The sequence below is a fragment of the Podarcis tiliguerta genome, assembly GCF_965153285.1.
Source record: "Podarcis tiliguerta genome assembly, chromosome: 4".
Taxonomy (NCBI): Eukaryota; Metazoa; Chordata; class Lepidosauria; order Squamata; family Lacertidae; genus Podarcis; species Podarcis tiliguerta.
Window position 1 is genome coordinate 18,925,613 of NC_139537.1, and position 16,688 is coordinate 18,942,300.

General features: G+C 43.0%; 1 protein-coding gene across 8 annotated transcripts in view; it reads left to right on the forward strand.

Annotated features, from left to right (window-relative positions):
- The window catches only part of YAP1 (Yes1 associated transcriptional regulator), an 83,255-nt gene that overhangs the window by 43,279 nt on the left and 23,288 nt on the right, over positions 1 to 16,688 (forward strand). For 4 of the 8 annotated variants that reach the window (XM_083436578.1, XM_083436576.1, XM_083436579.1 and 1 more), the window contains exon 4: positions 2,067 to 2,180. The exons of the other annotated variants lie outside the window; for them this stretch is intronic. In XM_083436578.1, coding sequence (XP_083292704.1) covers positions 2,067 to 2,180 — 114 coding nt within the window. The remainder of the gene's footprint in view (positions 1 to 2,066; positions 2,181 to 16,688) is intronic. 8 annotated transcript variants of the gene reach the window in all.

The following is a 16,688-nucleotide window of genomic DNA, read 5'->3' on the forward strand; positions in this document are numbered from 1 at the left end:
ATGCAACTTATTAAGTAATCTTGGGCTGGCCATTATCTTTTAAAAATAACGAGAAATCCTGATTGCTAAAATACTTCCTGTCCGTGTACATAGTGCTTTGCAGCATGAGCTAAAATAGGTCCTGGCCCTGGTGGCTTTCAGTCCAAGAGTTGACAGCTGAAAGAGAACAGGGGGATATAAGAAGAGCCAGCTGAATTAAACCAAGAACTAATTTAGTTCCGAATTCTGTTCTCACAGTGTCTAACCAGATGCCCATGGAAAGCCAACAAGAAGTATATGAGTGTGATAGCCCGCTGCATTTCATGATCCCCAGAGGCTGGTGTTCAGAGGCAACCAACCAGAAGCGTTTGGGAAGCCCAGAAGCAGGACATGACTGCAACAGCACTTTACTCACTTGCAATTCCTAGCAGTTGGCTTTCAGAGGCATACTGCTTCCAATGATGGAAGCAGTAGTACAAAGCCATGGCATCCTCATCAAACTTGGTTACCTCATTACAAACTCCTAATTCCGAATCCTTTTTAAAGCAAGTTAGAAAACACTGGTCCCAGTGGAGTTCCTTGCAGAACCCCATTTCCTACAGCCTTCCCATTTGAGATGCCTACTGGATCCTCTCATCCAGATGTTTGTTGACAGTGTAGAACATGGGGGGGACAGACAGGTACTTAGATTTTGTTGAAATTGGGTGAATGGAGGGTCAAGAACAGCTTCATGGACAATGTAGATTTTGAAGGGAAGTAGATGACACTGGAAAATCTGGGAGGGATTTCAGGGCATAAAAGGCAGCAATGGATAATAAGAGGAAAGAGAGAAGGAAACCTTCAGGCTGCTGAGGGAGAAGAACTGGAGGTGCAAAGATGGTGGGCATGGCTGTATCTGAGTTATTGTGAAATACAATTTTTACCCCCTTCCTTTTGAGTGTTGTGGAAAGGCAGTGTAATGTATTACTAATAAACTTTCCTCCTCAACGTACTCTCTCCATATGTGCTATCTTGGGTGGTCCTTCCTAACTTAAGACTTCATTCTCTCTGCTCAGTGGATGAGCAACACTAAAAGCCTATTAGTTAACCCTCTTCACTTTCTACTTCATATGCATACATTTACATAATTAATGGGCGTATTTGGAATTTGCATTGGAGATAAGTGGAGCATGTTGTGCTTCTGTGATGTTTTGATGCTGAACATTAGCTCACTGCTCATTAAGATGGGACACTGAAGAAAAATAGAACATTGCTGTTTCCCGCCAATAAACAAATGCTTCTATGATTAACAGTCTACATAGTTATTTTAGTGTACAAAATGCATCACGGTTTCTAGTTCATCTATGCTCTTGTCAGTCCTGAAAGAAGTGGGTGATCACTGTTTCCATTCTATAGATAGTAACGGAGAAAGTATCTGGCAGGGCATCTTATCTAGTGAGTCTATGACTGTGGTCTACTCAGCCCAAGTCCATCTTAGTATGGCCCATACTGGCCCTCACTGAGTCCAGGAGAAAATACTGCCTGCTACAGTGTCGTAACACTTTTTGCAACCTTCCTAATGACTCCGCAAATTGCCAGCCAACTCACATTCTTTAAAAATGAAGTGCAACATATGGGGAATCATTTAGAAAAACTAAACAAGGACACAAAGGTAGCCAAAAGTTAGATCCTAAATGCTTCTGAAATATTGAATGCTCCTAAAAGGCGATAAAGGAGAAACAAAGACAGAAATAGTTGCTTTATACATACAGACTATAAGGTCTTTGGGCCCAGAGACTGGTCTCCTGCATGTGCATTTACCACCACCTGCGTTAAATCTTGGGAATAGGGCAAATTTTGAGCAAATAAAAAATAGGGTGAACTCTGGGGTAGGGTGAGATTTTTCACTCCAGATGCACGAAACGAATGTGTTACTATAACACAGCATCTTTCTCTGTCCCCCACACCTCCAGAGCTACTAGAGACTGAAACTATTAGTTTCATGTGTGCTGTGTGCTGTGTAAATCATTTTTGGGGGTTCTTAATAAAAACTTTTTCAGTAGGGGCAAAGCAGAGCCTACTATGAATTGCTTCCTTCTGTGTTACAGGCCCGCTCCCTGATGGATGGGAACAAGCCATGACCCAGGATGGAGAAATTTACTACATAAACCATAAGAACAAGACCACATCTTGGCTAGATCCAAGGCTTGACCCACGCTTTGGTAAAAGTTCCTCTCACTTAAGACTCCTTTTTTTTTTTTTTTTTTGTTTCCCCTCCCTTAAGACACCTTTGTACTTAGGTAAATATAACATACATTTTTTTCCTTTTTACTGGCTACCTGTAGCCAAAGACTTGGCTAAGTATTTCAGATTAATTTCTAAAATTCACCCCCACCTATCTCCGTACCTCATGTCTCTTTAACTCTCTTGTGCCTCTGCCTACTTCTGTTAACACATAACACTCCCATCTCTAGGCAGTGGGATAGATTTCCCCCCAGTGTCCTCTTCTAATTGACACCGCCAGCCCACCATATTTGAGTTTTCTGCTGCCTCCTTCCCACCCCTTCCTCAGATTCTTGTATTGTAGGCTCCTTGAATAATATGTTGCATCTTTACCATGTTTGACATGCTTTACTTACGCTGACAATTGTTATAACGATTCCGTAAGGTTAGCCTAATGATGCCCATAGAGGGCTTAGGCCGCTTAGTTCAGGGAAACAATTTGACCCTGAATTATTCTAGTTCATGGCTTGGTCTTCAAGCTTCTATCTACACTAGCTTTATACACTAAAGGGATTAGAGACAGCTGATCTGCCTCATGAGTCCTCTTTCCACTCAGCTTTTCAGCCTTTACTTTTCCTTGAAGTAAATCCCCCTCAATTACTCAGGACTTGATCTTCCAAGCACCTCTGATTCAGTCCCTTATGCTAATCAATGCATGCCTTTGCTTTTCCATGGCTGGTTTTCCACTCCTTACACAGCAACAACATTGCAAGCACGTGACTGTCCCTTCTTCTCAGCAAGAAGGACTGTTGTGAACATTCTGTGATGTCACAATGCCTCAGCCAATGGTTGGCATACAAGGTTAGATTACAGGTGACAACCACTTTAATGGCCAAGGTTCAGGATTTTATAGGATCTCTGTCTTAAGAAACTCTGTCATGGGTTTACTTGGCAGTAGAAGTACTTGCCATATAATTGTCCACATTAATATGAAACCATCATTATTTTTTCTTTTCTATGCCAGCGAGACTTGTTTTATAACTTGCATTGTTATAAACAATGGGAAAACCCCATTGGGCTCTATGGCTGGGGAGTGGAAGGGAGTGGGTGAGTAACAGGATTGCAAACCGTGTTTGCAACCATGCTTTTTGGCGATCAATTTTATATAGGCCATTTATAGAGCTGCCATATTTGAAAAAGTAAAAGCCAGGACACCCCAAAAGTTGTTGATCTTTTTCTTACAATAACAGGATTTTTCGATTGACCTGCCTAAGATCCAGGGCAAAGCGCCACCTTTCAGATATCCCTCCTCCCCCCACATCAATTCCTTTAGAATTAGTCTGTGATCCTTTTGGTTTCATTTTCTGTCTTCCTGTAGCTTATTGGGAAATCAAAACTTGGAACCAGCTTCCTGAAGGAGCGGTTTCTAATGACTTGAAAGTAAACTTTTTAGTTTCACACACAGAAAAATCTTGTGTGTGTTTACTCAGGAGAAAGCCCTACTGTGTCCAGTGGGGTTTACTCACTAGTAAGTATTTAGGATTGCAGTTTTGAAATTGGTTGGAATTCACATAGACAATATTCCCTCCCACAAAAAAAGAATGCTAAAAATGGGCATGTTGTGTTTAAAAACAATTGTTTTGGCCTTAATGGAAACTTCTCCACAAAATATTATATAGGCTTTACCGCAGCTTATTTGGGTACCTGTTTATTAATTTCTTTTGTTAAATATGCATGCACAAGGCCACTAATATGTGATAGACAGTTAGGGCCAGGGAATGCTCTGAAGGCTTGTAGTGATGCCACACTGCTAAAGCTGAGCATGTCTATGCCTCATTGGTACTTAGAAGGGATATTGGAATCTTAGGGAAGCTGTTGGGTATTTCTGTAAAGAAAAGCAGGATATGTGAAGTTAAGATACTCTTTAAAAATGCAGTAACTCGGTTGGTTGGTTCTTTATTTTAGAATGTTATACCTGTACATATGTCCTTATAAAGAACCACACAACAGACGTGATACTGGCAAGAAAGCAGATACTTGTGGCTTCTGAAGTTTTGTCTTGGCCTTAGTGCAGTGAAACGAAAATAATGTGCAGATCACTGAGTAGGTCAGGCTAAAGGTGTACAAAAGGCTTTGAAGCTTCACAGGGCTTTTGACCTATCAACAGCTGTGGGCCTCTTCTGGGAGGTGCATTAACTTCAGAAGTGCACACTGCTGGAAGACTCAACAGCTCTTGTTTTTCCCGTATTAGATCTCACTACTCGTATTTGTGTGTTAATGTTTTACAGCAAAACCCTAACCATGCCTGCGCAGTAGTAAGTCCCATTGAATTCAGTGGGGCTTGCTCCCAGCTAAGTAGGGTTAGAATTGCAGCTTTCGGCGCTAAATAAGCCTTCTGACTCTTCACGATACAGTTAACGAAGGCAAAAAGTTTAACAGCCCTATTTTGTTTGTGGAGAGGAAGAAGGCTGAGGATTGCAAAAGATCAGGGAGCTCAAGAGTTAGTGAGACACCATACTAGTGCCCTGCCCTCTTTGTTTGTTTGTTAGTTTCCTGTACTTCATCTTTAGATCTTGGGTCAGTTCAGTATGAGAGGCATTCTGACACCAGACTGCCAAAACACCTAGTAAATTTGAGGTGCTATGCAACTTAAGAAAAAGTGATGAACCACAAGGAAATAGTGCAATGTGTTCTAAGGAGTTCTCTTGTTCAGAGCTCCGGCTAGGATAAAGCAGCAACATTGCAGTGATGCCTAAGAACTTAGGGGAAGAGGACCATTCAGCAGCAGGAAGAAGAGGTGTCTTTCTCCTTTCCCACGCACCCAAAGCCTTCCTGCTCTGGTCTAGATAGTTCAGCGCTACTGGAGGTCAAGTGCAGGATTGCCTGGCAGCCTCAGCCTAACCGCTTTATTGCCAGATAGAAGAAATGGGGAGAACAAGGAAGGGAAAAGGGTGCTAACGCCCCCTCCACTCCTGAAATGACATTGTACAGTATGCGGAAAGAGTTTCAAAAACATCATGGTATGCATTTTTCTGTCCACCACCCCTGCTGGAAATCTTAAACCATTGAAGGCTCATGTCACATGACCTTCATTTCTCTCTTTAAATAAGCTGATACCTTTGAGAAATCACATATCCAAGCATCAAACTCTCCAGAAATGCTGTGATTTCACAGGGTGGCTGTATAGGAGGAACTGTAATCTGATTGGTATAACTGTACCTGTGGTTGTTTGGTGATGGTTTGTTAAGGTGTTTATGGAGGTGGAATGAAGATAGTGGTCAGAAAACCATTTTTTGCTCCACAACCGCCATTGGCTTGTGTCACTTGGAAGGTCTTTGTAGGCCTTGAATAATTGCAGTTACAGTTAAACTGGCTGTATGTCTTGAAGAGTGAATGTCAGCTAGGAATTAGAACTAACTTGTCAAGTTTTAGGCAGCTTTGTATGTTGCAAAAGCTTTCAGAGCTATGTAATTTCAAAAGCAGGGTGCTTGCTCACATATGCAGTAAAGCTTTCTTTGTACTGTAACAGATTTGTTCCCCTTTTATTATATTCACGAATGACAACATTTGTGATTCAGGGTATTACACCAGGCATAGGCAAACTCGTCCCTCCAGATGTTTTGAGACTACAACTCCCATCATCCCTAGCTAACGGGACCAGTGGTCAGGGATGATGGGAGTTGTAGTTCCAAAACATCTGGAGGGCCGAGTTTGCCTATGCCGGTATTACACTCTGCAACACCCCAGATCACTTCCCTGCAGAAAATAAGCCTTACTAGATACATTGAGTTAAAAGCCTGTTTTTTTTTATTATTATTATTCAAAAGATGAACCTGAGGCAAAAATAAAAATGTCCTAAGGTCAAGCACTAAAATAGCTAGCTCCAAAGTGGAATAATTTATTGTGTGAACTGAAAATGTAGACTAGCATGGACACTTTCCATACCATGAAAATATTACCAGCCATTACTTCTGGGAAGTTTGGAGCACTTAACCGTAAATGATCTTGTTTAGTGCCTGGATGTGTATATAAAGCCAAACGGAAACTCGTAATTTCACAATTACTCCTCTTAATGGATTTATATCTTTAGTGGGCTTTGTAACAGAACAACTGTTAACAGTGCGCCTATGTAGTAAAATGTCCTGTTTAGTGGCAAGCAGATAGGCTTTAACTGTATTAGTAACCAATTAAAATTCATAGTTGTTCAAGAAATAGATGAATCAAAAGATGGGGAACTTGATATGAATTGGCCCCTTTCCCTGTGATTTGATTTAAAAAGCCTTGTAATTTTAAATTGGTCCACCCTTTGTGGCACAGCAGTGACCTGAAATGCAGTAGAAGAGGAATCAACTGTTAGGTTGCAAAACTTTCCTTGTCTGGTTACCTGGAAGAAACCATGACCAAGCAGGTTGCTGTTTAGGCACACTGAATGGCTACTTGCCCATCACTACACTGAGTGCTGGCAGCTCACATATTTTTTGGTGATCATACCAAAATGATTTTAGAGCTGCAGCTCTTAGAACTGTGTTACTGTGAGAACCAAACCATGTTTGGTAGGGTGGAGGCAACCTCTGCTTCTCCCAGGAAAGAGGGATCTGCAAAGTGTCATGTCTGGGCCATGTGTTGATGATCTGAGAAGGAAAGGGTTGGGGGTTTTTGGTTTCGTTTTTTGCTCCTTTCCCCCATACATTGATCTCTTTCTCTCCCCCCCCCCACCTCTTACTTGCAAGAGTTGTTAAAGGCTATCTGGAATAAGGAGCTAGAGCAAAGGTCACAAGCTTGGGAACATCTCCCTCTGGAAAAACACACTCAGTCTGCTGTGAACAGTGGTGTCTCCTCCCTCCGAGCAACGCAACTACTTGTCTTAAGCGTTCCATCCTTTCCTGAGATGTGAAGTGCTGCATCAGTTAAACTCAAAAGCTTCAATATCCAAAAAAGAGAGCCATACAGCTGTTTTATTTTTTCACTGCATAGTTTCCCTTTTTGGGCCCAGTGTGTATGCATAGTGCAGACAGAGTTGAGTACACGCCAGAAGATTTTTTTTTTAAAAAAAATTATTCTGTGGTTGAACTTTTAATCTGTTCCAGGCCTTTTCAGTTAAAGAGCTCGGCTGAAGGGGGAAGGGGGAAGAGAAGCACAAGCATGTGGACTTCTTTGATTGAGGGCGATGGCAAATGGGAGACAGCCTGCTTTTGAACAGAAAAAGGAGACTTCCTTGAAACGTTCTAAGTTCTACATGGTAGTGATGGCTGTGTTTCAGTTTTCAAATGTCTGTGCCAAGGGAATTTGTTCTGCTCGCACCCTTCTCTCGCCTGACCTTTTCCCCTTCTGGCTCACAGTGCATATGAAAATCCAAAATTAGTGGTTTGAATCTTAACTTTCCTTCCCACAAATCAAACAGAATTAATTTTCACAGATCAGGATCTCCCCATGATAATCCCACCCACCCATACAAAAATAATAATAATCTCCTGCTGGTGATTGGGAGACGCTTGGATGATGTGAGCTATGGTATGGAGTTCTGCAGATGTAAACGTAGAATAGATGTCCAGTACAAAACCCGCTGAAATGAACAACTTTGTGTTGGTTCATCTATTGTTCTTTCCAGTTCAGAGCATGCAGATGAATTGCTTCGTAAACTGAGCACCATGTTTAAATTGAGGGGAATGTGGGTTTTCCATCTGAGGTACCAAAATGCCCTGTTTCACACTCCTTCCCCCTTTTAAGAAATGTGTACAGTGGTACCTCGGGTTACAGACGCTTCAGGTTACAGACTCCGCTAACCCAGAAATAGTACCTCGGGTTAAGAACTTTGCTTCAGGATGAGAACAGAAATTGTGCTCTGGCGGCGCGGCGGCAGCAGGAGGCCCCGTTAGCTAAAGTGGTGCTTCAGGTTAAGAACAGTTTCAGGTTAAGAGCGGACCTCTGGAACGAATTAAGTTCTTGACCTGAGGTACCACTGTATTTAGCAAATCTAGGTTAATAGTAGATTAAAAAAAAAACAACTCAGTGATTTAGGAGACTTCAGAATGCTTTATTCACAAGAATAGATGGACTCTCATTGCAGTCTGCTTTCCATTGTGAACACTGAAAACAAAGCACCAAGGAGGAGAAATAAATGTAATTTCTGAGCAAAACTCAGAAATTAACCCTCCTCCACAGGAAGCCTCTATTACTACATAAGATGTAGAACTAACTAACTAACTAAATAAATAAATAAATAAATAAATAAAGCAACCAAGTAGCATGTGCCGAATTGTTCAGGCGTTTTGGAACAAAAGAAATCAAACACACTGAGATTCGGCCACCAAGGAATTTCCCTTCCTTGCCAACTTGTGGGATCACAAAGTGGTCCTCATTTCCCTGTATTGTTCTCACTGGAATACAAGCACTGGTAATTAAATGAAGCATCTTGTTTACACATTCCAGCTTCTTTTTGATTCAGCTGTTCACCCTTTCAGCTGTTTAGGTGGGTAGTCTTACATAAACCGTTCAAATTTAGTGACCTTCTTTATAAATTATTGACACATTGGCTGGAGAAAGATGCAACCTGTCTGGGTACTTCCACTCCATTTTACAGTATATGCGGTTTGTACAGGAATACTCTCCAAGTAAAGTAGCAGCAGATGTGAGCAGTGGCGTAGCGTGGGTTGTCAGCACCCGGGGCAAGGCAAGTAATTTGCGCCCCCCCCCCCCCGCTGCACTGTCCCTCCCCCAGATAGTCCCTCGCTCTCTCTCCGCACCGCACCGCACACCTGGCACCCTCCCCTCCACAGTGGGTGGCGACCCGGCGGCTCGGATCGGATTCGCACAGCCAGCACTGCAGTGAGAGAGAGTGAGTGAGCCAGGTAGGGGCAGAGAGCTGCGAGTGCGAGCGCGCCCCCCCCCCCCAGATGTTGTGCCCGGTGCAGCCGGCCCCCCCTGCACCCCCCATGCTACGCCACTGGATGTGAGCCTCTTGAAGTATAACTAGGTAGGGTGAATGAGATGTAACACTTGCTCAATGCTCAATTGCTCTCATGACAATTTGAGGGCCCAGAAGGTGAGTGGAGCAAGGCCAGGCCTCTCATTACCAGAAAAGCACAATTGCCAGTTCCTTTTGTCTTGGATCCCATCCTGCTCCTATAATGCTTGAAGGAAGGAATCTTGCTTATGGGATGTGCACAACATCAGTGACTAGGATACATGGGCATTAGTTGTACCTGCATGATCAGCCTTTTGCTATCTCAAGACATCATTGGAGTAGAATCTAACCATAGGGAAGTGGCAGGCATGCGTGTTTGGCAGCATGTGACTTGGGCCACGGACTCAGAACAGGAAAACACCCCTCGTCTTTCAACAGGAGCACTTCACATTTGGAGAACTGTACCTCTGAAGTACAGTCATACCTTGGTTGTCAAACGCCTTCAAACCCGTCCGTTTTGGCTCCTGAACGCCACAAACCCGGAAGTGAGTGTTTCGGTTTGCGAACGTTCTTTGGAAGCTGATCGTCCGATGCTGCTTCTCCCGCTTTCCAATTGAGTGCAGGAAGCTCCTGCAGCCAATCTGAAGTCGTGCCCTGGTTTTTGGAAGTCGAACAGACTTCCGGAATGGATTCCGTTCGACAACCAAGGTACGAGTGTACTGCTGGTGGTTCAAAGGATGCAAGAGGGAGTTGACAGTTAGAAAATTGGTGCTTTCAAGTTCCCAAAAGTAAGCAGTAGCTCTGTGTCACACGGTATTAATCGTAATCCCAGCTGGGCAGCAGTGTGTGTGTGTGTGTGTGTGTGTGTGTGTCAGTGTCAGAATGGTGTAGCCTCCGCTGCATCTTGGTCCTGCCACACACATCAGCTGGTGTGAAAAGTGAGTGAAGCAAAACCCTACTCGGCTGCACCAAAGCTAGTGGCAATCAGGTATGGATTGGACTCAGTCTTGTCAAACTATGCCAGTGCAGCTGGCTCTGGATCCAGGGCCAGATCAGCCCCTCCCTGCCTCCCAAATGCCTTGTTCAGGAGCTTTTGGCTTGCAATGGAAATCATTGCTTCTTCCACCATCTTGCACCTGGAGTAGAGATGCTAGCATTACTCTATGGACAAAGGTTTGGGGCTGGACAGAGGGTGACTTCCACCCATCCAAGCTGCTTCCTGTTGTTGTTGTTGTTTAGTCGTTCAGTCGTGTCCGACTCTTCGTGACCCCATGGACCAGAGCACGCCAGGCACTTCTGTCTTCCACTGCCACCCGCAGTTTGGTCAGATTCATGTTTGTAGCTTCGAGAACACTGTCTAACCATCTCGTCCTCTGTCGTCCTCTTCTCCTTGTGCCCTCCATCTTTCCCAACATCAGGGTCTTTTCCAGTGAGTCTTCTCTTCTCATGAGGTGGCCAAAGTATTGGAGCCTCAGCTTCACGATCTGTCCTTCCAGTGAGCACTCAGGGCTGATTTCCTTAAGAATGGATGCGTTTGATCTTCTTGCAGTCCATGGGACTCTCAAGAGTCTCCTCCAGCACCATAATTCAAAAGCGTCAATTCTTCGGCGATCAGCCTTCTTTATGGTCCAGCTCTCACTTCCATACATCACCACTGGGAAAACCATAGCTTTTACCATACGGACTTTTGTTGGCAAGGTGATGTCTCTACTTTTTAAAATGCTATCTAGGTTTGCCATTGCTTTCCTCCCAAGAAGCAGGCGTCTCTTAATTTCGTGGCTGCTGTCACCATCTGCAGTGATCATGGAGCCCAAGAAAGTAAAATCTCTCACTGCCTCCATTTCCTCCCCTTCTATTTGCCAGGAGGTGATGGGAGCAGTGGCCATGATCTTCGTTTTTTTGATGTTGAGCTTCAGACCATATTTTGTGCTCTCCTCTTTCACCCTCAATAAAAGGTTTTTTAATTCCTCCTCACTTCCTGCCATCAAGGTTGTGTCATCTGCATATCTGAGGTTGTTGATATTTCTTCCAGCAATCTTAATTCCGGCTAGGGATTCATCCAGCCCAGCCTTTCGCATGATGAATTCTGCATATAAGTTAAATAAGCAGGGAGACAAAATACAGCCTTGTCGTACTCCTTTCCCAATTTTGAACCAATCAGTTGTTCCATATCCAGTTCTAACTGTAGCTTCTTGTCCCACATAGAGATTTCTCAGGAGACAGATGAGGTGATCAGGCACTCCCATTTCTTTAAGAACTTGCCATAGTTTGCTGTGGTCGACACAGTCAAAGGCTTTTGCATAGTCAATGAAGCAGAAGTAGATGTCTTTCTGGAACTCTCTAGCTTTCTCCATAATCCAGCGCATGTTTGCAATTTGGTCTCTGGTTCCCCTGCCTCTTCTAAATCCAGCTTGCACTTCTGGGAGTTCTCGGTCCACATACTGCTTGAGCCTTCCTTGAAGAATTTTAAGCATAACCTTGCTAGCGTGTGAAATGAGTGCAATTGTGCGGTAGTTGGAGCATTCTTTAGCACTGCCCTTCTTTGGGATTGGGATGTAGACTGACCTTCTCCAATCTTCTGGCCACTGCTGAGTTTTCCAGACTTGCTGGCATATTGAGTGTAGCACCTTAACAGCATCATCTTTTAAAATTTTAGCTGCTTCCTACCACAGTGCAAAGGATTGAACGGTTGCATTGGGTCAGGCTTGTCCTCAAAAGCAAAAATGTTGTTTAAGGTATTGTTTAAACATAATGAATGCACAAAGGCACTTGCAAACTTCAGCCCCAGAAATACTATACAAAAGAGTTCCCCTCCATTTTAATTGCTCTTGGTGCCATGCACAGTTCATATGTGAAGATGAAAACAAAGTTAATGGAAAGTTATAATATACTTGTAACGCAAAATATAAATTGCAGATTTGCCAGCTGAAGTTGGTGTACTATGCTGACACTTCAAAGTTAAACAGCTTAGTCATAACTTCTATTATTCTTCCTTTGTGGAGAATACAAGGGGACCAGTTCTTACTTGATTTATACAAACAGTGAGAGCCTTATGTAAAAGAAGCAAAAATGCCAGGGTACTGCCTACGTGTGCTCCATATTTTTGAAAGGAGCAAATGCAGCCTGCATTAAATGCAAGATATTGCTGAATTTTGCATTGCAGAGAATATTAATAGCCTTAAATACGGTGATCTTCTGACAAAGGGCGGTATAGGAATTGAATAAATAAAATAAAAGTTTGCATTCCCTTTGTCCCACTCTCTGTAAAGATAACCAATCAATACGACCAAGAACGACACAGTCCTTGCTTTTGAGATAGAAAGGGGTGGGGTATTCCTAGTATCTTGATTCTTACTGATTATAGAATATTCTTAAAACTTCATCCAAGTTGCAGATGTAGAGTAGAAAAACTGAAGAGACTGTATTCTGTCCTAAAATGTTAACTTACTAAAGTGTGATCGTTAAGAAAAACAATGTAGCTAAATGGTATGTGTTATAAAATGCTGTTCCCCTCATTCCTTGCTCCAAATCCCTCTTTCCTCCTAAATCCCTCTCTTTCCTCTTTGAAATAAAGACATTTTTGTTCGTCGTCTGCCTGTGAGGTCTTTGTTACTTGCCCCATTTGTGGGTGTTGAGCCTCATAGTTAAATGCTTCCTTGATACCCATGAAAGTAAGGAACAGGAAGCTGGTTAAATCCTAGCTCTAGCAGATAAAGGAAGTCATTTTGCCTCCCCCCCCACCCCCCTTCTCCGTCTGGGCAAACTTTAAAAATGAGCTAAATATTTAAAGATCATTAGATGTCTTTCTTGAACCTCCAAAGTGGAGTTGAAGGTACGTAAAACATTGGCGCTCCATATGAAGGTTGCAGTGGGACGCAGGTGGCGCTGTGGGTCAAACCACAGAGCCTAGGGCTTGCCGATCAGAAGGTCGGCGGTTCGAATCCCCGCGACGGGGTGAGCTCCCGTTATTCTGTCCCTGCTCCTGCCAGCCTTGCAGTTCGAAAGCACGCAGTGCAAGTAGCTAAATAGGTACCACTCTGGAGGAAAAGTAAATGGTGTTTCTGTGCGCTGCTCTGGTTCGCCAGAAGCGGCTTAGTCATGCTGGCCACATGACCCAGAAGCTGTATGCCGGCTCCCTTGACCAGTAAAGTGAGATGAGCGCCACAACCCCAGAGTCGTCCGCAACTGGACCTAACGGTGAGGGGTCCCTTTACCTTTATGAAGGTTGCACAGCTAAGCTTTTTCTCTTTCTTTGATTGGTCTTAGATTATCCCCCTGCCCCAATAAGAAGTTTTGCTTGCCAAGTTTAGGATGTTTAATAGCACAAACAAATGTGTTTTCCAAAGCTGGACCCATGGTTAGCTATTTAATAGCCCTGGCTACCTGTATAATAGCCCATAACACAATGAAGACATTCTTAATTTTTCTTGATGTGCTCCATTTGCAGACTGAACCCTGGTAGATTTCAGATAAGCCTGGATACATTCGTTCAGAGTGTTTTGTTTTCTTTTTTTAAGCAACGTGTTCCTTCTGCACCGCGAAGGTCTTGGGGGCATTGCCTTTTTTTATAAAATCATGGCAGCCCCCTCCTTCCATTTTATGAATAATTACAGTGGCTGTGCCAAGAAGTACCCGTGTGCCTCCAGCCCACCACTCTCACCCCGTTGCTTTTTACTTTGCCTCCTGTAGGAGATGTTCCTGGAGGAATTGCGCTCTTAAATGCTAATCATTTGAGCGTCTTGGAACTGGCTGAGAATATGTTCAAGGAATTGAAAGTGTTTGGTTATTTTTTGCCACATGCCTATAAATAGCCTGGGTTTGATCTACAGCCCAGTGGAGCTGGCCGATGGCTGTCTATTTACAACCGAAATGGAAACTGGCACAATTTCTACATGAGCCTATATTTATCGTCAAATGTATTTTGTTTCTATGACCTAGGAGCAGCCCAGTTGGCTAAAACGTGTAATCGGAATAGCAGCCTTGCTGCCCAAGTGCTTGGTTAGTTTAAACTGACTTTGAGAGCTCTTGATGTAAACCAAATTGTGAAGCGAGCCTCCCTAGGGAAGGAACTGTCATCTCGGCGTCCTGCTTTCTGTCTTCCAGGCCGTCGCTGTTCTGAATTCAGTTTGTTCTCCCCTTTTATTAGACTGTTCTGGTTGAAAATATATGGGAAGATGGTTGTTCTCAGCAATAGGGAGAGATTTGGATCACTAAATACTTAAAAGACATCAAAATAAAACTGTCTTATGACCATGATTTTAACAACTGCTTTTGATGCACACAAGGAAAGTTGGACATGCATATTGAGGGTTTTATTTATTTATTATTTTTAAAGAGCCCATTCTTTGTGCAGTATGAGCAACTAGGTTTCAACTTCCCCCTCGTTTCAGAATTGGCTTTTCAAGCAGTGCAGGGCCTCCTGTTGTGGAATTCACTGTGAAGTTTGCTGGATTGTCTAAATCCATGGTCTCTATCAGCTAAGAGAAGACTTCAGTTCTGTGATCCCTGGTTGGTAAAAGTTCTGGGTGTGGGTGCATCCCAAAACACAACCCAAGACACAGTCGTTTTAGGATTTGTCCTTTTCTTCAGCATTCTGACATTCAAAAAGCATTTCTTTTCCTTTTTTTCTCTCTCTCTTTTTAAAAAAAAACCACACATTTGTATTTTCAAACAGGAATTTCTTTTGTGCTGTTGTTTCCTAAGTTTTACATTTCGTCCTTTTCCATTTCCACTTCTGCTTGTGATTATAGCACACAGCAATTGTATACGATTTGCCCATGATTTAACGCAAAAAAGAAAAGAAAAAGGGGGAAAGGTACGCACGCATTCTAGTTACATTGTCTGTGTTCAGAAGAAGAAGAAGAGTTTGGATTTGATATCCCGCTTTATCACTACCCTAAGGAGTCTCAAAGCGGCTAACATTCTCCTTTCCCTTCCTCCCCCACAACAAACACTCTGTGCGGTGAGTGGGGCTGAGAGTCTTCAAAGAAGTGTGACTAGCCCAAGGTCACCCACCAGCTGCATGTGGAGGAGCAGAGACGCGAACCCGGTTCCCCAGATTACAAGACTACCGCTCTTAACCACTACACCACACTGGCTCTCTGAGTTAATGCATACTAACAAGCGAGAGGCTGCTTTAAATTCAGATTATTTCATCTCAGAATCATCTTATGTTTACCATTTGCCACCCATAATTGCAAATCTTCCTTTTAAACTTCTGACATTAAATGTGATGAGAAAATGTACTACAATGCTCCATTCTGTTGAACACCTTCCTTGCAGTTTGGATTTAGAGCAACCATAAGGCTGATATTTTTGGGATGATGCCGTGAATGGTGCTTCAGTGTTTACTATACATATTTGAGATGTGAAAGTTAATCTAGAGTCTTAAGTGGCCTGCCAGTTCATTCAGAGAATTGTCAGCATAAATAAAATAGAAAACAGCCAACAACACTTCTTCTGTAGTAGAATAAAATGTTTTAGTTTTTTAAACCATGTTTAGCATTTTATGTATGCTGCCCAGTGGTTATGGGGAGGCATAGGAATATAATAAATATATACTGGGTACTTGAAAAAATCTCAGTGTATATAAAACCCCCCACAATAAATGTGTACTGGAAAGTTATGGACCGAGATAGATCTCCTACAATATTTTTATCACCAAGAAAACCCTGGTTCTGCACTCTGAATAAACTGCACATAAATTGCTTGTGCAGTTTATAACTGGTACTCTTCCGGCAACAGCTGTTTTCAGTAGCACTGGAATTTAGAAAAGGGTAGAAATGACTAGATGGGTAGAAAGCAAAAATGAATGAATGAATAGGGGGACTGCAAATGTTGCTCTATCAGAGCTCACCACAGATGCTACATGAATGTATTCAACCACGGGCAGCAATGAGGGCTAGAGACTTTATAGAAGTAATGAAGCAAGCCTTGTCAAGCCTAATTGTCAGAATCTAGTTACAGGTAGGTAGCCGTGTTGGTCTGCTGTAGTCAAAACAAAATAAAATAAATCCTTCCAGTAGCGCCTTAGAGACCAACTAAGTTTGTTATTGGTATGAGCTTTTGTGGGCATGCACACTTCTTCAGAACCTAAGCAGCCTCAAGTAGAAATAAGCAACAAGCTTGAGTTGAGCCATATCTTTGTCTGTGGCTTCTGCCATTTTGAAATGAAACTCGCCACTACTTATTTTTTACCTTTATGCCAAAATGATCCATGAAGCCTGTTACGCAATCACATTTTGGGCCATGATAATGTACAGTGGTATCTCGGTTTACGAACTTAATTCGTTCCAGAAGTCCGTTCTTAAACCAAAGCGTTCTTAGACTGAGGCACGCTTTCCCTACCGAGGCCTCCCGCCTCCGGTGCCCTTCCACCGTTCGGCTTCCATTCCTCTTCCGAGGCAAAGTTCGCTAACCGGAACACCCACTTCTGGTTTTGTGGAGTTTGTTTCCCAAATATTTCGTTAACAGGGCTGTTCGTAGACCCGAGGTACCACTGTACGACTTTGGATGTCTACCTAAATCCATTTGGAAACTCAGATGGATAGCTTTCTGAACTGCGACTTTCAAGTTGCTTTTTAAAACGCCTGCCCTATTTCTT